Source organism: Oryctolagus cuniculus, chromosome 2 (genome assembly GCF_051225735.1).
Source record: "Oryctolagus cuniculus isolate XC-2025 breed Fujian yellow rabbit chromosome 2, ASM5122573v1, whole genome shotgun sequence".
NCBI classification, from domain to species: domain Eukaryota; kingdom Metazoa; phylum Chordata; class Mammalia; order Lagomorpha; family Leporidae; genus Oryctolagus; species Oryctolagus cuniculus.
Window position 1 is genome coordinate 133,136,221 of NC_142868.1, and position 25,662 is coordinate 133,161,882.

General features: G+C 43.9%; 1 protein-coding gene and 1 pseudogene across 8 annotated transcripts in view; both read right to left on the minus strand.

Annotated features, from left to right (window-relative positions):
* The window catches only part of POLE4 (DNA polymerase epsilon 4, accessory subunit), a 158,057-nt gene extending 134,307 nt beyond the window's left edge, over positions 1-23,750 (minus strand). Inside the window, exons 1-4 of one of the 7 annotated variants that reach the window (XM_051842733.3) lie at positions 22,174-22,462; positions 21,666-21,750; positions 20,997-21,038; positions 15,309-15,590 (exon numbers count right to left, since the gene is read on the minus strand). In XM_051842733.3, coding sequence (XP_051698693.1) covers positions 15,577-15,590; positions 20,997-21,038; positions 21,666-21,750; positions 22,174-22,392 — 360 coding nt within the window. In that variant the 5' untranslated portion in view covers positions 22,393-22,462 and the 3' untranslated portion in view covers positions 15,309-15,576. Of the gene's footprint in view, positions 1-15,308; positions 15,591-18,654; positions 18,684-20,996; positions 21,039-21,665; positions 21,751-21,904; positions 22,147-22,173; positions 22,463-23,587 lie in introns of those variants that run through there. The other 6 variants (XM_089326221.1, XM_089326222.1, XM_070068860.2 and 3 more) reach the window with 6 other exon arrangements.
* LOC100357810 (dimethyladenosine transferase 2, mitochondrial pseudogene) lies at positions 2,627-8,727 on the minus strand (annotated as a pseudogene). The gene has a single exon (XR_016229262.1). The product of XR_016229262.1 is annotated as a dimethyladenosine transferase 2, mitochondrial pseudogene (transcript).
* Positions 23,751-25,662: the final 1,912 nt, after the last annotated feature.

Sequence of the window (25,662 nt, forward strand, 5' to 3'; positions counted from 1 at the left end):
AATCACAGTTCATGCTGGGCTTGACCACTTAGCACCTAGAAAAATGTAAGTTCTCTGACTCTGCCTTAGCCTCTGTGAAATGCAAATGATATTCCAACAGGAAAGTGCCTTGTACACTGCAGCACTCTACAATGGGAGCTCTAGGTCTTTGTTCACAGAATAGTAGCTGTCGCCTCTCAGGGCCCAGAGAACACAAAGTGTAATCTGATTTCCAGAATATTGTGAGATTTTATTTTTCTTGGGTAACCAATAGAAAACGCTGAGAATGCAGCCTCTAAGTCTGCTCAGAGATTTAGCTGTCTGCCCCACCCAGCACCACAAAGCTTTTCCAACCTCATAGTTCAGTCCCTCCTCACATCCTAACAGTGGCCACCATATAACAAGCAATGCAGAAAAGAACATATACAAAAAGTTTAAAAATATCTCCACCACCTAGAAATAATCACTAACATTAGATAAAAACCACCCTAAGCACATGTCCAAGAGAAAAAGAAGAGTAAAACTGGGACCAGTGTTGTGGCACAGCAGGTTAACCTACTGCCTGCAATGCTGGCAACCCATATGAGCACCAATTCAAGCCCAGGCTGCTCCCTTCCAACCCAGCTCCCCTAATATGCACCTGGAAAGCGGTGGAAGATAGCCCAAGTACTTAGGCCCCTGCCACCCACATGGGAGACCTGGATGGAGTTCCAGGCTCCTGGCTTTGGCTTGACCCAGCCCTGGCTGTTGGAAGCATTTGGGGAGTGAACCAGTGGGTGGAAGCTTTCTCTCTCTCCCTTCCACTCCCTTAACTCTTTCAAATAAATAAATCTTTAGAAAAAAAAAATATGCATAAAATGTGGGGCGGATATTTGTTTAGTGGTTAAAATGCCTACATTCCCTACCGGAATGCCTTGGTTTGATTCCCAGCTCTGGGTCCCAATTCCAGCTTCCTGCCACTGTAAACCTCGGAAGACCACAGCGATGGCTCAAATGCTTGGGTCCTTGCCACCCACAAGAGACCTGGCTGGAGTTCTAAGCCTCTGGCTTTAGCCCAGCACAGTCCCAGCTGTTGTAGACATTTGGGGAGTAAACCAGCAGTTGGGAGTATTCTTGCTCTCTCTCAAATTAAAAAAAAATACTATGCATGTTATTTGAATTACAAAATAAAAAGTTGCTTTAAGCAAAATTGAGCACAAGGAAAAATCTCAAGTGAAAATGCACTTCAAATACTTCATAAGAAAAACAATTTCCAAACATTCCTTGAAGATCAATAGTCTATAAAAAGTATGAGATTAGTCATTTTTTTAAAAAAGAAAAATCCAGCTATCTTTTAAGACTTTTTTATTTGAAAGTCAGAGTTAGAGAGAGAGACAAGTCTTCTATCCACTGGTTCACTCGCCAAACAGCCAGAGCCGAGCCAATCCGAAGTCAGGAGCTTCTTCCAGGTCTCCCACAAGGGTACAGGGGCCCCAAGGACTTGGTCTATGCTCCACTGCTTTCCCAGATAAATTAGCAAGGAGCTGGATTGTAAGTGGAGCAGCCAGGACTCAAACAGGTGCCCATACAGTATGCCAGCACTTCAGGCTGGGGCTTTAACCTGCTGTGCCACAGCACCAACCCCTAGAGTCATTTTTTATGTTCCCATTTCAGATAGCATAGATAGATCTTTCTCTTTTAAAGATTTTTATAATTTTCAGAGTTACAAGGAGGGAGGGAGAGACAGAGATCTTCAATCTGCTGGTTCACTCTCCAGATAGCCACAATGGCCAGCACTGGGACCCCACTGGTCTCCCACATGGGTGGCAGGAGCCCAATACTTTGGTCCAACTTCTGCTGCTTTGCCTAGGCCATTAGCAGGGAACTGGATCAGAAGTGGAGCAGCTGGGACACAAACATCTCCCACATGGGACACAGGCATTGAAGTGACTACCCACTATGCCATAACGCCAGCCCTGTAGGTTGATCTTTATAGATTTATTTGAAAGGCACAGTGACAGAGATCTTCCACCCACTGGTTTACTCCTCCTCAAATGTCTGCAACCCAGGGCTGGGCCAAGCTGAAGCCAGGAGTCCAGATCTGCTTCAAGGTCTCACATGTGGGTGGTAGAAACCCAAATACTTAGGACATTATCAGCTGCCTTCCCAGGTACATTAGCAGGAAGCTAGATAGAAGCTGGGACTCAAACCCACACTCCCATATGGAATGCATGCATCCCAAGCAGTGGCTTAACCCACTGCACCACAATGCCTGCCCCAGCATAGATCGATTTCTGGCAATGAGAAGTAAGGTCTGCAAACCTCCCCTTCATTTCTTTAATGTATTACTTAGCTATGAACTCTTGTTTTATTGAATTCACACTACTTTTATTCTGTAACCCTTGGGCTGTGTTTTCCTCTAGACTGTGTTCCTTGTCCTTTGAACTCTGTTTTTTATGTTCTACTGTTGTTTATATAGTTGTGCCGTTTCATTCCACTCATGTTTGGGTAGCCTGTCTAGGTCTTGTTTGCTGTGGAATAATAGTAACAATTTTACTTAACACTTAACCATATGCCTATGGCTGTTTTAAGTATTCTCCACGTTTTGAAGTAATCTTCATAGGAATCTTGAGGCATAATCACATCCCCATTATACAGATGAGTAATGTTTTATTTTTTTTTACTTAAAATATTTTAATTTCTAAAAAAATTTAAAATTTAAATACTTTCATTGTACAGTACTTGATATTACATTCCAACAAATTGGAAGGTAAAATAAACCTCTTAAATCAATTTAATTTGTTTCCTAAGATAATAATATACAAACTCCTGCCCTCTCCTTCTCGCAGAAGGATGCAAAATGCAGCAACACTCAAAGTGGAATATTTAAATTAATACAATATAAGATGTTGGGACAAAAGGAGTTTTAAAAATAAGTTTCAGCTGGTAATACCCACAATTACCAGTACATTTACAGTAGAGAAAAATTTAAAGCAAAACAAATTCAATCTGATCAAAACCCACAATTAACTGAAGTTTTCATTTTATTCCGTTGTGAATAAAATAGCAGTCACTGTTTTAGCCAACAGACCAGTGGAATTATCAGAATGATCTGCCTAATCTGTGCAATACAAGAACAGTTTTCTGTTGAAAGGAGGTAAGGTTTCCAAACGCAGTTCATCTATGTTAAAAACTGCTCCAGCTGATGTCTTGACAGTCTAGTTTTCTGCATATGTGTTCTCCATGCTGTCATCATATAGCCATTTATGGGTATAATCTTTGGAACACTCTATAGTTTCAAAAAGGCGTTTAAAGTCTTGAGGATACATGTCAGTTATTTTCACTTTTTCATTTTTTCTTGTTTGCATCAATATATCCATTGCATCAACTGGACTCAATGACCTTAAATGTTCTATTAGGCTTGCATTGCGCTTCCCAAAACAGTGCTTTACCATATGAAAAAATACATCATAGTTAATAGGAGTTAAGTTTTCTGTGAATAAATTTCGACGAGGAGTCATTCGAATAAAATACAAGTTTTGTTGCATTCGTTCTAATGAATCCTTATGCTTTGGCTTTTTCAGCTGCCCATTTTGGGTATATACATCAAATGATGACCAAGGCTCCACATGCAGCACCTTAATCTCACAAGCTACTTGCCAGAGCACACTTAATACTTGATACAAGTTCGGATTTCTTGGATTTGCCATTAGTTTCTGGTATTCTTTTTCACTAATGAACATATTTAGTTCTACTCGCCCATGCCTATATATAGAAGTGCAGGAATATAGGTCATATAAAAGTTTCCATAGTGCCTTTCTTTCATTTTTAATTGGGAAGATTCCAATTATTTTTAAGGGAATACCTGCTGACCAAGGAAGTGCCTTTATTCCCAAATTCTGAAAAAGCACATGTGAAATCATAATGGGTGGTCTTACTAGTCCACACTTTCTAGGATCCAATTTAAAGAAGTCACAGTAGACCACTTCTAGTTTTCCATCCAGATTATTTCCTAAGGACTCCAAACGAGGAATGAAATTTCTGTCACTTTCAAGGGCAACCACTTTGGCACCAGTTTCAAGTAATGCCTGAGTCAGCACTCCAGGACCTGGATTGCACTCTGAGAAGAGAGAGCGAGGGTCTTTTTGACTCCCCCGCAGGATCGGCACCAAGGTCTCAGCCAATCCCCGACTGCTTACGTAACGCTTAGGGTCCAAGCGGTGCTTGCATACCCAGGGAGGCGATTCCCCGAAGTCAGGATAGGGCAACAGCTGCGGGGATGAATCAGGCAAGCCACGGCGAGGCGTCGCTCGGGTCCTCAAAATGCAAAAGCGACCCGCGCCCGCCAGGGCTAAGGGCGCCAACCGCAAAGGAAGTCCCGCCGCTGGGACCCACATCGTCACCTCCAAGGTGCCCCCTCACATGACCCAGGGTCGCTATTCCGGTGAACCCCATGAAGGGCATCCCACGTGCAACATCTCCGCGCTGCAGACCAGGCCTCGAGTAATGTTTTATTTTAAAAAGTCCAAGATGAAGTACAGAAGATGTTGAACCAATCTGAACAAAAATGCTTAAGTGCTCAGTCAGCATTATTTAGCCTTAAGTGGGGGAATCAAATCCCTGGTTCAGACAAAAAGAAGAAACAGAAAAATTGTAAAGTCTACTTTTTGACATAATTTGCTCTGATTCTTTAATATTAGGTCTTCATAATGTTAACATCAGGCTCTAGTAGCTTCTTTTTCCCTAAGTATGATCTACCCTCCCAGCAACCTCCACTCCAGAGCTCTTAGAAATACACACAGGGGCCGGCGCCGTGGCTCACTAGGCTAATCCTCCGCCTTGCGGCGCCGGCACACCGGGTTCTAGTCCCAGTCGGGGTGCCGGATTCTGTCCCGGTTGCCCCTCTTCCAGGCCAGCTCTCTGCTGTGGCCCAGGAGTGCAGTGGAGGATGGCCCAGGTCCTTGGGCCCTGCACCCCATGGGAGACCAGGAGAAGCACCTGGCTCCTGCCATCGGATCAGCATGGTGCACCGGCCACGGCGGCCATTGGAGGGTGAACCAACGGCAAAAGGAAGACCTTTCTCTGTCTCTCTCACTGTCCACTCTGCCTGTCCAAAAAAAAAAAAAAAAAAAAAAAAAAGATATACACACAGGGAATGCAGGAACCTTTCTAGTCCATTAGCCCCTGACTGATAAGACACTGAGGCAAAAGAGGAGGGCACGGCCCAGGGGTTTGCTGACCACAATAGAAGCTATGCTGCTCCACACTGCTTATACAAAAACGTAAAAAAACAACTTTCCTGGAAGCCACAGGTACCTCATTTAAGTCTTCTCACCAACAGAACTGAATGCAGCCAAGAACTACTTACAGGATGGGAAAAATAGTTGCCTAACAAACATATGATAAATGCCAATTAAAACCACAATGAGATGTACTACACACAGAACTCAACTTCTAATTTTTGAAGTTAATAACTTTAAAGCACTGGCAAGAACAAAAATAACCTCAAACATTGCTGATAAAATAAAATGGTATGGTCACTTTGGGAAACAGCTGGGTTTTTACAAGGTTACAACAGCTTCATTCCTAACCACCAAGAATTCAGAACTCAAATGTCTTCAACTGGGGAATAAAACAGACTGGTATATACATCCCATACAATGAAATATGTGTAACATACTGATACACAACAATATGGCTGAATCTCAAATGCATTATGCTGAAGCCAGGCTCTAAGGTCTACACATTGTATGAGTCTATTTATATAACATTCTGGAGATGACAAAACTATAGGTCTGGGAGGGAAGGACTACAAAGCTGCAGCAGAAAGGAATTTTTGTAATGAATTGTCCTCTATCTTCATGGCAATGATATTATATGCATTTTTCAAAATTGTTATACCCTTTTAAAAAATTTTGCTGAAAAGCGTAAAACAGGTCATAAGAAAAACATATCATATAGAAAGAAAACCTTTACAAATACCTACTCAAGAGGGAGGAGGAAGAGGAGTGGGAGTGTGGGTGGAAGGGCAGGTACAGTGGGAAGAATCACTAGGTTCCTAAGGTTGTATTTATGAAATTCATGAAGCTTGTAATCTTTGAATAAAAGGTTTCTTCGGGGGAAAAAAAATCATCTACTTAACTGGTAAGGCTCAGGAAGGGGAAATGATTAACATGTCATCTAGGGTAATAAAAGCGGCAGGATGAAAACTGAAGTCTCCTGACCCTTGTACAAGATCTTTTTCCACTAAAGTAGTATTTTCAATTTCTTTTCACCTTGACCCTCAGTAAGAAAAACATCCATTAGTTTTCTATTGCTGCCATAGTAAATTACCACAAATATACCAGTTTAATGGTCATTTATAATATCTCATAGTTCTGCAGGTCAGACATCTGACAGAATATGGCTAGATTCTCTGCTCAGGGTCTCACAAGGTCAAATTATCAGCTGGCCTGGGCTCTTACATGGAGTCTCCAGAGGAAAATCCATTTCCACTATTATCTAAATTATTGGCAGAATTCAATTCCATGCAGCTGTGGGACTGGGGCTGTTTCCCACCTGGTCACTACTCTCAGCTTCTAAAGACTATCCACAGTTCTTGGTTCATGGCCCCATGTCCCATGTCTTCAAAGCCATCAACAACTGATCAAACAAGACCTTGTCACACATTATGTGCTCGGGTCCACAGTTGGGCCTGCCTGGACAACCTAGTATAATCTATTTTAAAGTCAACTGATGAGTCACTTTATTACACCTGCAACATCTCTTATCATGTCACAAGTATACATGTACTGTAACATTCAGAGCTATGACACCAGGGGAATGAACATAACGGGGGACAAGATCCTCCCTACCACATACATTCATTTATTTATTGAGGCAGGGAGACATGGAGAGAGCTACCATCCACTGGTTCACTTCCCAAATACCTACCAATAGCCAGAGTTGAGCCAAACATGGGAGCTGGTAACTCAATCTAGGTCTCCCACGTGGGCAGCAGGAATTCCAGTACTTGAGCCATCACCACCGTCTCACAGGGAGCTTAGAGTCAAACCCAGTCCTCTTACATGGGACACAGGCACCCTAACCAGTGCCTTAACCACTAGTCCAAACACTCACTTCCCCCTCCTACATATATTTCACAGTGACCAAGTAAACACACGAGGGACCTCCAAAAACTTCAGAAAATACATATCATGAAACAAAAAAATTTTGAGCCAGTATGTGGCATAATGGGTAAAGCCACCATCTGCAACACCAGCATCCCATACAGACACCAGTTCAACCCAGCACCCTGTTAATGGCCTGGGAAAATAGTATAAAATGGCCCAAGTGTGTGGGCCTGACACCCACATGGGAGACTCAGATGAAGCTCCTGGCTTCAGCCCGATACAGCCCTGGCTATTGTAGCCATCAGGGGAGTAAACTAGCAAGTGAAGACTGATTTCTCTCCCTCTCTGTAACTCTTTCAAATAAATATTAAAAAACTGCATGGATTTCAATTTTTTAACACCAAAATAAACTTCTTTTAAATTCATTTTCCACAAACTTTAAGTCCCTTCATGTATTTCTGAACTATAAAATGGTTAAAACAGCAAATTTTATATTATGTATTTTACAACTTTCTTAAAAAATAGGTACTAATACTGATATATGCTATAGCATAGATAAACCTTACAAACATTGAAGACAAAAAAAGACTGATTCTATTTATATGAAAATATTAAAAACTATTGATTGCAGTAATTGTATATAGTGAACTGTACAGTATATCAACTAAATCTCAAAACTGCTAGAAAACAATTTTTAACTGGTTTTCAATCCAGAAGGAACACATTTATTTGAACTCCTGAGAAGTGGCATTCCATAAATTCTAGAACCACATTCTGGTGATGTACTTGAAAAGTAAAAAAACAGAATCAGGGAAAGCACTGTGTGTGGTTAAGAATGGCTGGCATGCGCGGGACCGAGCTGCGCAAGCTGCAGGGTCTGCGCACCAGTGCTCGAAGGGGAGTGCATGCCACACAGACAACAGCGGGGAGACTTGGGACGTCCAGGGCTCCGAGTCCACACATCGGCGCTGGAAGGGGAGCGGACCTGCATGGAGAGCGTGGGAGCCCACAGTTCGGGACACCAGCGGCAGACTCAACACACCAGCGCTGGAACGCGAGGTGAGCCGAACCTCAATAGCCCGAGACACCGGCAGGCAAGCGGAGAGAGGAGACTAGAGGGAACAACCCCCGGGGTGGGGGGGAACTTCACCAGGCTAACTGGAAGAGAGAGAGAGGAAAAAAAAAAGGTGACTGGTACGGACACGGGTTTCTCTCTCTCCGCTCACCTCTCAAGGGCGAGCAAGACAAAGAGCAGGTGCCATCTTGGACATACGTCATAAGCAGAGCGACCTCAGGTCTGCACCGGCCCTGAGCCTAGCAGAAAAACCTGACTCTGGGAGGGGCAAATTAACAGGAGATTAGGACCTAGTAAATTTGTGGTGCTACTGAACTGAGACTGGGGAAAAAAGAGACGGTGGGGGAGAGAACTCACGGAATTCACGTAAGCACTCTCCAGAGACGCTACAATTCCGTAACTTTGGCAACCCAGTGGGAGACTGAAGGAGCATTTGAGCCCACTCTGAGGGCCGAACAGATTCCCTGTGTGGTCCTTGGGAAAGAGCTTCCAATCTCTGGCTCCTGTGGGTATATCATTTGCCTGCTAACTACCTCCAACTTCGTTCAGCTGTGCAGAATAACTTCCCTTTTGAATCAAAAAAAAAAGAGAGAGAGAGAGAGGTTTACCACGCCTAACCTGGGAGTGTCACCTTTGGCACACTAAACAGAGCTCTCAGGCCACACCCATCTCAAGCCCTAAGGCTCCATCAAAAACAGATAGTCCACTTAATCTAGAGTCATAGTATAACAAGAAAAAGCACCACAGTGAAGAAACCAAATATCTCCAAAATGCCAAATAACAAACGCAAAAACCAAGGTAATAAAAACAAGGAAGTCACCATGAAGCCCTCAAATGAAAAAGACACCCCAATTCAAGATTATGAAGATGATGACATAGAAGAAATGCAAGAAGCAAATCTCAAAAAATTGATAAGAACATTAAGAAGTTCTCAAAAACAAATTCTTGAACTACAGAAATCCTTAATGGACAAGATAGAAAATCTCTCTCGTGAAAATGAAATATTAAGGAGGAATCAAAATGAAACGAAACAACTAGTACAACAGGAAACTGGGATAGTGACTGAAGTGAAGAATTCAATAGATCAAATGAAAAACACAATAGAGAGCCTTACAAACAGAATGGGTGAAGCAGAAGAGAGAATATCGGACTTAGAAGACAGAGAACAGGAAAGGATACAGTCAAACCAAAGAAAAGAAGAGGAAATTAGAAATCTAAAACATATTGTCGGGAATCTTCAGGATACTATTAAAAAACCAACATTCGGGTTCTAGGAGTTCCTGAAGGCATGGAGAGGGAGAAAGGATTAGAAGGCCTTTTTAGTGAGATATTAGCAGAAAATTTCCCAGGTTTGGAGAAGGACAGAGAAATACTAGTACAGGAAGCTCACAGAACCCCTAATAAACACGACCAAAAGAGATCCTCACCACGACACGTTGTAATTAAACTCTCCACAGTGAAACATAAAGAAAAGATCCTAAAATGTGCAAGAGAGAAACGTCAGATTACTCTCAGAGGATCTCCAATCAGACTCACAGCTGACTTCTCATCAGAAACTCTACAAGCTAGGAGGGAATGGCGAGATATAGCCCAGGTACTAAGAGAGAAAAACTGCCAGCCCAGAATATTATATCCTGCAAAGCTATCATTTGTGAATGAAGGTGAAATAAAGACTTTTCATAACAAACAGAAATTGAAAGAATTTGTTGCCACTCGTCCAGCCCTGCAAAAGATGCTTAAAGATGTGTTACACACAGAAACAAAGAAACACGGTCATCAATATGAAAGAAGGTAAAGGAAGGAAACCAAGGAAGGAAAGCTCACAGCAAAAGATCACAGGGAATTCAAAGCATATATTAGAACTTATCTTTGGCAAATGGCAGGGCAAAGTTACCACTTATCATTAGTCACATTGAACGTGAATGGCCTGAACTGTCCAGTTAAAAGACACCAATTGGCTGATTGGGTTAAGGAACAAAACCCATCTATTTGCTGCTTACAAGAAACACATCTTTCCAACAAAGATCCATACAGACTGAAAGTGAAAGGCTGGAAAAAGATATACCATGCCAACAGAAATGAAAAAAGAGCGGGCGTAGCCATCTTAATATCAGACACCATAAACTTTACCACAAAAACCGTTAAGAGAGACAAAGAGGGACACTACATAATGATTAAGGGATCAATTCAACAGGAAGATATAACAATTATCAATGTATATGCACCTAACTACAGGGCACCAGTTTATATAAAAGATTTGTTAACGGATTTAAAGGGAGACTTAGACCCCAATACAATAGTACTGGGGGACTTCAATACTCCACTCTCAGAAATAGACAGATCAATAGGACAGAAGATCAACAAGGATACAGCAGATTTACACGACACTATAGCCCAAATGGATCTAACAGATATATACAGAACTTTCAATCCTACAGCTAAAGATTTTACATTTTTCTCAGCAGTACATGGAACCTTCTCTAGGACTGACCACATACTAGGCCATAAAGCAAGTCTCAGCAAATTCAAAAGAATTAGAATCATACCACGCAGCTTCTCAGACCATAAAGGAATGAAGTTGGAAATTAGCAACTCAGGAATCCCTAGAGCATACGCAAACACATGGAGATTGAACAACATGCTCCTGAATGAACAATGGGTCATAGAAGAAATCAAAAGAGAAAGCAAAAACTTTCTGGAAGTAAATGAGGATAACAGCACAACATACCAAAACTTATGGGACGCAGCAAAAGCAGTGTTAAGAGGGAAGTTTATATCAATAGGTGCCTACATCAAGAAATTGGAAAGGCACCAAATAGATGAGCTTTCAAATCACCTCAAGGATCTAGAAAACCTACAGCAAACCAGACCCAAATCTAGTAGGAGAAGAGAAATAATTAAAATCAGAGAAGAAATCAACAGGATTGAATCAAGAAAAACATTCCAAAAAATCAGCCAAACGAGGAGCTGGTTTTTTGAAAAAATAAACAAAATTGACACCCCATTGGCCCAACTAACTAAAAAAAGAAGAGAAAAGACCCAAATCAATAAAATCAGAGATGAAAAAGGAAACGTAACAACAGACACCACAGAAATAAAAAGAATCATCAGAAATTACTACAAGGACTTGTATGCCAGCAAACAGGGAAACCTATCAGAAATGGATAGATTCCTGGACACATGCAATCTACCTAAATTGAACCAGGAAGACATCGAAAACCTAAACAGACCCATAACTGAGACAGAAATTGAAACAGTAATAAAGGCCCTCCCAACAAAGAAAAGCCCAGGACCAGATGGATTCACTGCTGAATTCTACCAGACATTTAAAGAAGAACTAACTCCAATTCTTCTCAAACTATTCAGAACAATCGAAGAAGAGGGAGTCCTCCCAAATTCTTTCTATGAAGCCAGCATCACCTTAATTCCTAAGCCAGAGAAAGATGCAGCACTGAAAGAGAATTACAGACCAATATCCCTGATGAACATAGATGCAAAAATCCTCAATAAAAATCTCGCCAATAGAATGCAACAACACATCAGAAAGATCATCCACCCAGACCAAGTGGGATTTATCCCTGGTATGCAGGGATGGTTTAATGTGCGCAAGACAATCAATGTGATACACCACATTAACAGACTGCAGAAGAAAAACCATATGATTATCTCAATAGATGCCGAGAAAGCATTTGATAAAATACAACACTCGTTCATGATGAAAACTCTAAGCAAACTGGGTTTGGAAGGAACATTCCTCAATACAATCAAAGCAATCTATGAAAAACCCACAGCCAACATCCTATTGAATGGGGAAAAGTTGGAAGCATTTCCACTGAGATCTGGGACCAGACAGGGATGTCCACTCTCACCACTGCTATTCAATATAGTTCTGGAGGTTCTAGCCAGAGCTATTAGGCAAGAAAAAGAAATTAAAGGGATACAAATTGGGAAGGAAGAACTCAAACTATCCCTCTTTGCAGATGACATGATTCTGTATTTAGGGGACCCAAAGAACTCTACTAAGAGACTATTGGAACTCATAGAAGAGTTTGGCAAAGTAGCAGGGTATAAAATCAATGCACAAAAATCAACAGCCTTTGTATACACAGACAATGCCATGGCTGAGGAAGAACTTCTAAGATCAATCCCATTCACAATAGCTACAAAAACAATCAAATATCTTGGAATAAACTTAACCAAGGACGTTAAAGATCTCTACGATGAAAATTACAAAACCTTAAAGAAAGAAATAGAAGAGGATATCAAGAAATGGAAAAATCTTCCATGCTCATGGATTGGAAGAATCAATATCAACAAAATGTCCATTCTCCCAAAAGCAATTTATAAATTCAATGCAATACCAATCAAGATACTGAAGACCTTCTTCTCAGATCTGGAAAAAATGGTGCTGAAATTTATATGGAGGCACAAGAGACCTCGAATAGCTAAAGCAATCTTGTACAACAAAAACAAAGCCGGAGGCATCACAATACCAGATTTCAGGACATACTACAGGGCAGTTGTAATCAAAACAGCATGGTACTGGTACAGAAACAGATGGATAGACCAATGGAACAGAATTGAAACACCAGAAATCAACCCAAACATCTACAGCCAACTTATATTTGATCAAGGATCTAAAACTAATTCCTGGAGCAAGGACAGTCTATTCAATAAATGGTGCTGGGAAAATTGGATTTCCACGTGCAGAATCATGAAGCAAGACCCCTACCTTACACCTTACACAAAAATCCACTCAACATGGATTAAAGACTTAAATCTACGTCCTGACACCATCAAATTAGAGAACATTGGAGAAACCCTTCAAGATATTTGCACAGGCAAAGACTTCTTGGAAAAGACCCCAGAGGCACAGGCAGTCAAAGCCAAAATTAACTATTGGGATTGCATCAAATTGAGAAGTTTCTGTACTGCAAAAGAAACAGTCAGGAGAGTGAAGAGACAACCGACAGAATGGGAAAAAATATTTGCAAACTATGCAACAGATAAAGGGTTAATAACCAGAATCTACAAAGAAATCAAGAAACTCCACAAAAACAAAACCAACAACCCAATTAAGAGATGGGCCAAGGACCTCAATAGACATTTTTCAAAAGAGGAAATCCAAATGGCCAACAGGCACATGAAAAAATGTTCAAGGTCACTAGCAATCAGGGAAATGCAACTCAAAACCACAATGAGGTTTCACCTCACCCCGGTTAGAATGGCTCACATTCAGAAATCTACCAACAACAGATGCTGGCGAGGATGTGGGGAAAAAGGAACACTAACCCACTGTTGGTGGGAATGCAAACTGGTCAAGCCACTATGGAAGTCAGTCTGGAGATTCCTCAGAAACCTGAAGATAACCCTACCGTTCGACCCAGCCATCCCACTCATTGGAATTTACCCAAAGGAATTTAAATTGGCAAACAAAAAAGTGGTCTGCAGCCTAATGTTTATTGCAGCACAATTCACAATAGCTAAGACCTGGAACCAACCTAAAGGCCCATCAACAGTAGACTGGATAAAGAAATTATGGGATATGTACTCTTTAGAATACTATACCACAGTAAGAAACAACGAAATCCAGTCATTTGCAACAAAATGGAGGAATCTGGAACACATCATGCTGAGTGAAATAAGCCAGTCCCAAAGGGACAAATACCATATGTTCTCCCTGATCGGTGACAACTGACTGAACACCAAAAAGGAAACCTCCTGAAGTGAAATGGACACTATGGGAAACGGTGACTTGATCAGCATAGCCCTGTTAATGAACAACTTGATACATTATCCCTCTTAGTTTTTTTGTCTGTTCTACTTAATATGACTGGTTTAATTCTGTAATTAATACACAGTTATTCGTAAGTGTTGAAAATTAACTGAAATGTGATCCCTGTTAAACATAAGAGTGGGAATAAGAGAGGGAAGAGATGTATAATTTGGGACATGCTCAAGCTGACTTGCCCCAAATGGTAGAGTTAAAAACATACCAGGGGATTCCAATTCAATCCCATCAGGGTGGCATGTACCAATGCCATCTCACTAGTCCAAGTGATCAATTTCAGTTCACAATTGATCATAATGAAAGGACTAAGAGTCAAAGGGAGCACATAAACAAGTCTAGTACCTGCTAGCACTAACCGATGGAATAAATAAAGGGGAGAGTGATCCAACATGGGAAGTGAGATACTCAGCAGACTCATAGAATGGCAGATGTCCTAAACAGCACTCTGGCCTCAGAATCAGCCCTAAAGGCATTCGGATCTGGCTGAAAAGCCCATGAGAGTATTTCAGGCATGGAAAGCCAAGACACTCTGGCAAAAGATCTCTGTGAGTGAGATCCCAGTGGAAAGAACAGGTCTTCAAAGAAGGAGGTACCTTTCTCTGAAGGGAGGAGAGAACCTCCACTTTGACTATGACCTTGTCTAAACAAGAATCGGAGAACTCAGAGGGCTTCCATAGCCTTGGAAACTCATGACTGGAGCATAGGGAGACTACTGATGCCATAGACAGGAGTGTCAATTGGTAAAGTCAACAACAGGAGTCACTGTGCACTTACTCCTCATGTAGGATCTGTCCTTAATGTGCTGTGTATTGAGATTTAATGCTATAACGAGTACTCAAACAATATATTTCACTTTGTGTTTCTATGGGGGTGCAAACTGTTGAAATCTTTACTTAATGTATACTAAACTGATCCTCTGTAAAAAAAAAAAAAAAAAAAAGAAAAGAAATTATCAACTCCCAACTTGACTCTCACTGGGATTAAACATGACAATAGGTCTGATCTGATTTCATCATCATTTAAAAAAAATCATCTATTATTTTTCACTTTATGTTTCTGTGTGGGAGCAAACTGTTGAAATCCTTACTTAATGTATACTAAGCTGATCTTCTGTATATTAAGATAATCGAAAATGAATCTTGATGTGAGTGGAAGGGGAGAGGGAGTGGGAAAGGGTAGGGTAGTGGGTGGGAGGGACGGTATGTGGGGGAAGCCATTGTAATCCATAAATCGTACTTTGGAAATTTGTATTCATTAAATAAAAGTTAAAAAAAAATGGCTGGCATGGAAGAGGAGAAAGGCTGATGCTGGGCATTGCGGCCCTCCAGTAACAGGGGCAAGAACAAAGCTGAGACTACAAAACACACCAGACTCAAGTTGATCAAAGACCTTTATTCTGGTCCTCACCACCCATTAAGCCACTTGTGTGTAACACTTCCTGCTCATCTGCCCCAAGCAGCAGCAGCTGCATGCAGGCCTGCAGTGGAAGACAGACACAAGTAGTGGAAGACGTGTAGAGAAAAGCTGGATGAGATTTCTGCTTATCCCAGCTTAGCTGAAGGTAGAACAGGATGATGCCTGCGAAGAGGGGCGACCTGAAGGACCCAGTTGAAGGCTCACAGAACTGCCCAGCTCGGCCATCAGTCCAAAGTACCTAGAAATACAATGAGCAACATGTAAAGCAAGGTGCCCCAAGAGTTGGATAAGTGTCACAAACCAGGCAAAGTCAACAAGGTAGGGACATTGTTATTGGCAGTTCTCTAAAACCACAATACCAACTTTGAGGGTTATCTAGCTAAAAGAACCCTTGGGGGAAAAAAAAGTCACTACAGAGGTGGGGTACAGCTGAGAAAGCCTAGAGAATTAGAATTAGATACGAGGAAAGGACAAACTACTTGCTGTAGTTATACAAATGTAGGAAAGGACTAACTACTTGCTGTGAGTATACAAGGGGTGAGTGATAGAAGTTCACTAAACAAAGAGCTTATAAACTTTTCAGAAAGTTCGTTGAACGTGGGGAACTGATCCCACAAGTCTGCTTGCCTTCCTATCAAATAGGGGCCCATAAGCAGCTAAGCAATTTCAACAACAACAACAAAAAAAAAAAACTAAGGAACAGAAATCTTACTTAAGCAGGTTTACAAATATAGCAGAAGGAAAACGAGTGTGGAATGAACAGAGGGGGCTGCAGCACAGGAGAGAGCCAATCCACCCACAAGGACCCAAGGAGGCTCTACATCAGTCACCAGGGATGCCACAAAGAGACAGGAGATGAAAACAAGTTAATACCCATGTTTCCGTGTGACAAACACTTCTCCACAACCCTCCCTACATGCAGCACTAACAGAAGATGGGCATTTAAACCTAACTTGGAAAAAAGTCACAGGACTATCTTTTAAACAACCAAGTGTGCAAGTGAGGAGGACGAGAGCAGCTTCTGAAGGCACCAAGTGCCCCAGAGTAAAGCATTCTGAGCTCCGGGGGCCACCCAGTTTAACATCTGATCCTACCCCCGTTCACCCTAACATAGAACTGCCAGGCAACCACCAGCCTCCATCACATACACACAGCTTCCAAACAGCTTCCTCATTCCTCATTGTTATTGAATAGAATGAAAATCACCAAATACTTACAGAAAGCCTACACAGTCAAGACCAAATTTTGTTAAGAAAAAAAGGAAACAGGTTATTCAGCTAAAAGGACAAAAGCATCTCTAACTTATTTTAAAAAAAAAAAAAACTGGCCTCTGTTTTTGATAACGACAATATCGTGATGAGACCATCTGCTAAAGCTAAATAAAATATGCAAAGAAGAAAAATCTTTCAGGCATCAACGAGGTATCAAGAAAAGGCTAATCTAAAATCAAGAGTAGGAGACAACTGAAAGCAAACCCAGCTCCAAAGCTAGTTTTGTGCTGAGGTCATTTGTCTACCTTTCTTCTGGGATTTTTGCAGGCCAAAGTAAGAGTCAAAACCCACAGTCTAACAGCAGAGGTCTAATAAGCCCCCTTTTTCACACTGTAGTTCCAAAAGCTATTTGCCCATAGTAAGGCTGAACTGGAATTAGAGAAGTCCAAATAAATCAACACACAAATCATTAGAATAAGGAAGTAACACTAATGTTCCTGAATCTATATATAGGCAATACATGAAATTTATATATCTTAAAAAAAAAAAAAAGACCAAAAAAATAGATGAGTAAGACTCTAGGTACAAAATTAACATACAAACTCAATTTCATTTCTATAGTAAAAGCTAAAAAAGAATGAATGAATGAATAACAAACCAACCATTGGGGTCAGTGATGGATTGGCCCAGCTCCAGCTATTGTGGCCATATGGGGAGTGAACCAGCAGATGGAAGACCTCTTTCTCTCTGCCTAATTCTGCCTTTCACATAAATAAATATATCTTAAAAAAAAAAAAAAAAAAAAAAAAAAAACAGAGGCAGGGAGAGACATAAGGGGAAAAAGAATGTATGTGGGGTTCCTGGGGGCTAACAATGTTCTATCTCTTTGGCATAGCTGTTGAACACAAGGATGTACATTTTATTAGTGACTTCACATTTTTCCTGTGTTATATTTATAAGGAAAGATGTACAAAATACACATATACACATACACATATAAACATTTGCATAAAATATCCAGACACACAAGAAACACCAGTTGCCTGCAGAGAAGGCTGAATGCGGGATTAAGGAATAAGGGGTCTAGTTCACAGTACTGGTTTTCAACTTCTACACCCAACCTATAGGCAAAGCATGATCTAATTGTGATAAGATATAAAGGTTATCAGCCTTGACAATGTACTAATATATATATGAAGCCAAGCTAAAAGAGGGCTGAAAAGGGGGAAGGAATATACAGGTGCATGAATAGTGAATAGTCATATACACACAGTGAAGTTAAGAAACATACTGAGGGGCTGGACTGTAGCACAGCAGGTGGAGCTACCACCTAAAGTGCTGGCATCCCATATGGGCACCGGTTCAAGACCTGGCTGCTCCACTTCCAATACAGCTCTCTGCTATGGCCTGGGAAGGCAGTGGAAAATGGTCCAAGTGCTTGGGCCCCTGTACCCATGTGGGAGACCCCAAAGAAGCTCCTGGCTTCAGATCGGCTCAGCTCTGATTGTTGCAGCCATTTGGGGAGTGAACCACCAGATGGAAGACCTTTCTCTCTACCTCTGCCTCTCTGTAACTCTGCCTTTCAAATATATAATCTTAAAAAGTTTAGAAACTTAAAAACATATTGGAAGTTTGGCAAAACAAGAAAACAAACATTTAATGTTATATAAAATTTAATGGTAACAAAGAACAAAAAATAATGATCCAACTCCCAAAAGTCAGAAAAGACAGAGTGGATTTCTGGAGTTGTATAGGTTAGCCAAATTCTCATTTATCATCTGACAAATCAAGGGCTAAGTATCTAGAAATATACAGAAATAATGAGAGGCTGCCTCTATGGCACAGTGGGTAAAGCCGCCACCTGCAGCACCAGCATCCCATATGGGCACTGGTTTGAGTCCTGGCTGCTCCACTTCCAATCCAGCTCTCTGCTATGGCCTGGGAAAGCAGTAGGAGATGGCCCAAGTCCTTGCATCCCTACACTCAAGGGGAGACTCAAAACAAACTCCTGGTACCTGGCTTCGGATTTACCCAACTGCAGCCATTTGGGGAGTGAACCAGCAGATGGAAGACCTCTCTCTGCCTCAGCCTCTGCAATTCTGCCTTTCAAATAAATAAATCTTAAAAAAAAAAAATGAAAGATTAAAGGGCGGTAGCTGCATTAGAGTCTTAGATAACTACTTGATTAAGTATCCATATACTCATATTCATACTGATTTTAAAAGAGGAGGCGCTGATCTACTTAGCACATACAAATCTAACATTTACTTTACCAGGCACAAAGTAATATAATATAGACCAAACCCACAGGGACTAAGAGGGCCAAAATTCAGATGTACTAATGTGGGACAGAAAACAAAGATTCAATTACCAAGATCAGACTGGAGGATGAAAATGTACACATCACCCATTCAATAAACTGCCATTCATTAAAAACCCAAGGTAAGCACAAGCCCATCACAGAAGCTTGAGTGGCAAACTGCCTAAGGCCACTCCACTGCATTTGTGGTAGCCTCTAATTTATTACCCACAGGGCAAGAATGTTATCTTTAAAATAAAAATCTGAACATATCACTCATCTCTTTGAAAAAATGGTAGTTAAAAATGAACAGGTAGGGGCCAGCACTGTGGTGTAGCAGGTAAAGCCGCCACCTGTAGTGCCAGCATCCCATATGGGTGCCAGTTTGAATCCCAGTTGCTCCATTTCCCATCCAGTTCTCGGCTACAGCCTGGGAAAACAATGGGAGATGTCCCAAGTCCTTGGGCCCCTGCACCCACGTGGGAGACCGGAGGAAGCTCCTGGCTTCAGATTGGTACAGCTCTGGCAACTGCAGCCATCTGGGGAGTAAACCAGCAAATAGAAGACCTCTCTCTTTGTCTGCCTTCAAATAAACAAACCTTAAAAAAATAAAACAGGTAACGTAAGCTCCAAACATTGGTCAATGGAAATTTTACAGGAAGTTAGTGTCCTTAGGTGGGCAACTGATAAAATCTTTTATAAGAAAAATGAGTCAGTAGGAAGAGAAGCTAAACAAGATCCAGAAGAGAATACTCAATAATGTAAGTTTGAAGCCAGTCACAGGAAAGTAAATCAGATGCCTGAAGGTGATGAGAACACCTGGTAGGGTGAGGGTGAGAACGAACTGAGGGTGCCCGGTTTTCACAAAGCTATTCTATCAGGGTATTTTTGTTTTGTTTTGTTTTTGACAGAGTGGACAGTGAGAGAGAGAGACAGAGAGAAAGGTCTTCCTTTGCCGTTGGTTCACCCTCCAATGGCCGCCACGGCTGGCACATTGCAGCCAGCACACCGCGCTGATCCGAAGGCAGGAGCCAGGTGCTTCTCCTGGTCTCCCATGGGGTGCAGGGCCCAAGCACTTGGGCCATCCTCCACAGCACTCCCTGGCCACAGCAGAGAGCTGGCCTGGAAGAGGGGCAACCGGGACAGAATCCGGCGCCCCAACCGGGACTAGAACCCGGTGTGCCGGCGCCACCAGGTGGAGGATTAGCCTAGTGAGCGGCGGCGCCGGCCATCAGGGTATATATTTCAAAGAGCAGGAATTAAGTAACAGAAATAGCTGAGAGGAGATAACTGAAATGAGGTATTCCAAATATTTCTCATTTTAATGACAATATTGAGTGATAGACATAAGCCTCAGCCATTTTAGGTTCTTGTTACCCCTGCCTTCTTTCAAGAGACCGGTTCAGTCTCACACCCTAGTGTTCCCCACTCCACCTGCTACATTCCTACCCAGGATTGGAAGCTGGTGAGCCAAACTTGAAAAACCTGTACAGAGAAGCTCACCTTTGCCTACTATCCCCCACCCTCACCCCTAGCCCACCTCAGATATAAAAAAGCCCAGCCCCTGGGGTTTGGGCCCTCTGCTACGTGGTCGGGTCTGTGTGCACACTGGCAGCTGGTCAACACCTCCAAGTTTATTTTCTTTGAATAAATGCAGTCTGGCTGTGAGTTCATATTCCATCTGTACTGTGCCCTTTTTCTTACATTAAGTACATGAGTTAATCCAAAATTCCTAAGACCAGACACAAGCAAGGATAGAATCTGTCAGAAAAACAATCATTTAAACACTGTTGAAAAAGAACAAGGAAAAAGAGGAGATCTTTTAAATGGTGGCAATTATTTCTGATCCCTAACATTAAGACGAGGGGCTAATATTTACACTTAGGGATGTGGACCAAAGTGGGAGTCACACTCCTGCATTCCTCCAACATCAATGGGCTCTGTATATTCCTTCCCATTTCTTTATGGCTAGCAACTTGCAGGTGGAAGCTATATTCCCCACATGAGGAAACTGAATCTCAATGGGTTCTAACAGGAGGAGAATATTATCCCTACACAAACAAGGAAGAACCAGGTATCCATTTTACAGCCCACCCTTAGCATGGAAAAGTCCGCCCTCTGATAGAGAACTCACCTTCCAGAAACGCAAATTCATCCACCGCTTCTATTGCATTATCTGAAACACAAGGCAAAGAGATACCTGAGACTCTGGTGGGCTGGAGACATCAGTCCCCAAAACAGCACCATCCACACAGTGGAAGGCACTTACAAAATGTATCCCTTGCGCTTCTTAAATCCATTTCTACTCCAACACCAACTCTTACACATTAACTCTCAGTAAGAGTAAGAAAAACCTAAGCAAGCAACTACGGTGGGGGGAGGGGGGAACGGCCCCCCCCTACAACCACAGTTTACAGCTAAAGTTATGTATTGTTCGCTCTCATCATCAAAGAGTCTGGCAAAGCAGCAGGGAGTGAGAGAATGCAGCCTATGAAAGCTTACACATGTGCAGGAACTACCAGCTATACTAAGGAGTCAGCAATCAAACCCCCAGATACAGAGGGGCACGGGGGAACTCTCCCGTACAATAAAGGTAGAAGCTACGAAAGGGCATAGAAACCTTCCATACTCTGCCCCCAAGCACGGACTCTCAACGTGAAGCTTGGGGCCAACAGGCCACACGGAAAGCACCATAGCGGAGCCCCGGTGCCACCGCACAATCCACAGTGATGCACTACCAGCGACAGGGGACATCTAGCCAAGCCCTCTCCGGCGGAGCCCGGATTGCACAGTGACACTCTACCCAGATCTCTCCTCTGCAGGGTTTTCCTCTTTCCCTGTTGAGCACAGCAGTAGGCGTCTTTCGCGATGGTCTCCACAAACAGCTCCTGTAAAGCAACGAAGTGTTACAGGGGTCTGGCACCCTGGGAGAGGTTCATGGAGGGGGAGGGGAACTCAGGTGACCCGAGGTTCTGGAAGCCAAGACTGCCCTGGAGTTAACGAGCTCCTTCCCTACCCTCACGCCCAGTAGGCCAGAACGACCTGTCCCTCCTGCCGTACTTGTAAACCCATCCACTAGCAACTCCCACAGGTTCGGTGTCAGACACAGGAAATGCAAAATGAAAGCCGTTGGCCGCTCATGAAGAGGCAGGTGGGTTAACACACCAGTACAGCTACCTTAACTAGCACCCATTTCCCTCAGCCCCCCTGGAACCCGCACACCCCCAGACCCCGCCCAGGCCGCCGCCGAGCCCGGCCCCGACACCACTCCGAGGCCCCGCCCCGCGCGTGCCCTCGCGCTCCCGCCGCACCGCGGCTCGTGCCAGAATGAAGATGGCTTCCTGTCCCGCTAGCGTCACGTCGGGGTCCGCCTTCACTAAGGCCTTCACTCGCGCCAAAGGCAGCCTCGAGAGTCGAGCCCCGGGCGCACCGGTCGGGACCTGGGGCTGCGAGGTCGCCGCCTCCCCACCAGGCCCCTCCTCCTCCCCGGGCGCCCCGCTTCCACTCGCCGCCGCCACCGCCGCCGCCATCCCGGCACGGAGCGTGCTGCGCGCGGCCGCCGGCTGTACGCGCGCATGCGGCGCCAGCCCCTTTTCCCGCGCGGGCTGAGGCCACGCCCTCGTGGGCCGTGGAGAGGGCGTGGCCAGGAACCCCCGGAAATCCTGGCGGGCGGGGCGGGTCGCTGGCTCTCGGCCCACCTGGGCCATAGGTGAGCCTAACTGGGCTCGCTCAGCTGCTCTTAGTTGAGGAATATGGTGCCTATACCCAGCTGGAGCTAGGCAGGGTGCCCTGGCCTGGAGAAACCCCAGTCAACGCCCAGTGTGAACCCAGGGCTGGGAAGAGCGAGTGACCCGGAGAGGCCTGGCGTTCCCTGGAGGGAGGGCGCGAAACCTGGACCATCCTGGAGGAAAACCAGTTTTAGACATTTTGAAGGAGGGGCCGGCCTTGGCAGGCAGAAATGGAAGAAGTTCAGTCTAAGCAGAGGAAAGCACGTTAGTTTTTAAAATAAGGACTGCATGGGAGCCTTAAGTTCTGAAAACTTGTTTTCAGATCCCTTTACACTTAAAAGTTGTTGCGGACTCCAAAGAGCTCTTGTTTCCGCAGCTTATCTCATTGTCTGTTGTGTCAGAATGAAGAGAAAATATGGGCGGCCTGTAGCTTGTAGCGCAGCTTCAGCCACCACCTGGGGCTCAGTCCCAGCTGTTCCATTTCCACTCCAGTTCCCTGCTAATGCTTCCCCCGGGGAAGCAGTGGAAGATGGCCCAAATGCATGGCCCCTGCTACGTGGAAGACCCAGATGAAGTTCCGGGCGCCTGGCGTCAGCCAGCTTCGTCATCTGGGGAGTGAACCAGAGGATAGAGCTCTCTCCTCTATAACTCTGCCTTTCAAATAAAGTGAATCTTTAACATTAAAATAAATATATTTGACTTAACGACAAAAACGGAATCCTCTTTGAAAAAAAAAAAAAGCAACCAGGGTTATTTGTTCAGATTAGGAACATCCAGAGCGAGTGGCTGCGCCGGGGGCTGGCAGACCAGGTTGCAGCACCAGCTCCTGTCGGCGGGTGAGGACAGGATGGCACCAGGGTCTCCGGCCCGGCAGCTGGCCGCACTCCAAGTCGGACCATCTGCCCAGATTCACGGATGCCTGCTTTTGGAGTTTCCGCTCCCACCATAGTGTGCTTGGCCCCCGAAGGGCCTGCTTGGGGTCCGTGCTGGTTCCTACCTGGCTGCGCCCAGCCTCAGCTCCCAGAGTCCAGACGCTCCCTGAAGCCAGAGCTTCTGGCACCTGTCCAAGCCATCTCTGGGCTTGGCACCTGAGGCTGGGCCCAGGATCCCCTCCCAAGCAGGCCTCTACCAACAAGTTCATGCAAGATCCTTGCTTCCAGCTGGCCCCAGACCGTGGTGGCCGAGGCTTGCACCCTAGGGGGTGCAAGGATGACCTAGGGGGTCCAAGGATGACCTTGGAGCCAGGCTAGGGTGCAAAGGAGGTGTAGGGGAGGGGCGGCAGGGGGTGCTGCCGCAGGAGCAAGCCAAAGAGGCAGGTCTGAGCCTGGGAAGACATCTCCCCGACCCTTCCAGACGGCTACATGAGCCCTAATTCACCTCGGCAGGCCACCTCGCCTTGACAAGCATAGAGCCGACCCACAGGGACCTTTCAGCCCCCACTCAGCCAGCTGGCCAGCCCACAGGAAGGCAGGAAGCACTGAGTGCAGGCAATCACCCCCATCTTCTTGTTTGAAGCTTTGTCTGTGTGTCATGTTCCCTGTAGCTATTTTGTTTTTGGAGAACTTGTAGCCCCCGCTCCCTAGTGGAAGCCCTAACCCCCAGCAAGCTCCAGGCCCTGGGCCTGCCCCATCTGGATGGGGACGCGTCAGCAGCAAGATTCAAGGGATGTGTGTACATATGTAAATGAGAACGAGATGTCAACAGAAGCATTCATTTCTCTCGGAACATGTATTGTTTTTCTTAAGAGATTTATTTATTTATTTTTGACAGGCAGAGTGGACAGTGAGAGAGAGAGACAGAGAGAAAGGTCTTCCTTTGCCGTTGGTTCACCCTCCAATGGCCGCTGCGGCCGGCACACCGCGCTGATCCGAAGGCAGGAGCCAGGTACTTCTCCTGGTCTCCCATGGGGTGCAGGGCCCAAGCACTTGGGCCATCCTCCACTGCACTCCTGGGCCACAGCAGAGAGCTGGCCTGGAAGAGGGGCAACCGGGACAGAATCCGGCACCCCGACCGGGACTAGAACCCGGTGTGCCGGCGCCACAAGGCAGAGGATTAGCCTAGTGAGCCGCGGCACCAGCTGTGTATTGTTTTTATTTTATGAAACCAAAAAAAAAAGGCTTGGAACTCCATCTTACATAGATCTTGTTTGTTAGTGTTTGTAAGTTCTCCACGTCTGTCTCACTCATGTAATATGATTTGACCCTGTGTGGAAAGGGTTTTGTTCTTTGTTTTTATTTTACCTACATGTACTATTTAGCTTCAGTGTAGTAGTCCTGCCACCTGTGTACTTCTACGGTGCCATGGAAATAACAAAAAGCAATGGGGATTTCAGAAGAAAATGGTTTTTTTTTTTTAACTTTTATTTAATAAATATAAATTTCCAAAGTACAGTTTATGGATTACAATGGCTTCCCCCCCCATAACTTCCCTCCCACCTGCAACCCTCCCCTTTCCCACTCCCTCTCCCCTTCCATTCACATCAAGATTCATTTTTGATTCTCTTTATATACAGAAGATCAGTTTAGCATACATTAAGTAAAGATTTCAACAGTTTGCTCCCACACAGAAACATAAAGTGAAAAATACTGTTTGAGTATTAGTTATAGCATTAATTCACATTGGACACACATTAAGCACAGAGATCCTACATGGGGAGTAAGTGCACAGTGACTCCTGTTTGTTGACTTAACAAATTGACACTCTTGTTTATGGCGTCAGTAATCACCCTAGGCTCTAGTCATGAGTTGCCAAGGCTATGGAGGCCTTTTGAGTTCACCAATTCAGATCTTATTCCAACAGGGTCATAGTCAAAGTGGACGTTCTCTCCTCCCTTCAGAGAAAGGTACCTCCATCTTTGATGGCCCGTTCTTTCCACTGGGATCTCACTCAAAGAGATCTTTCATCTTTCATTTAGTGTTTTTTGTTTGGAAAAAAAAAAAAAAAAAAAAACCAAAGTGTCTTGGCTTTCCATGCCTGAAATACTCTCATGGGCTCTTCAGCCATATCCAAATGCCTTAAGGGCTGATTCTGAGGCCAGAGTGCTGTTTAGGACGTCTGCCATTCTATGAGTCT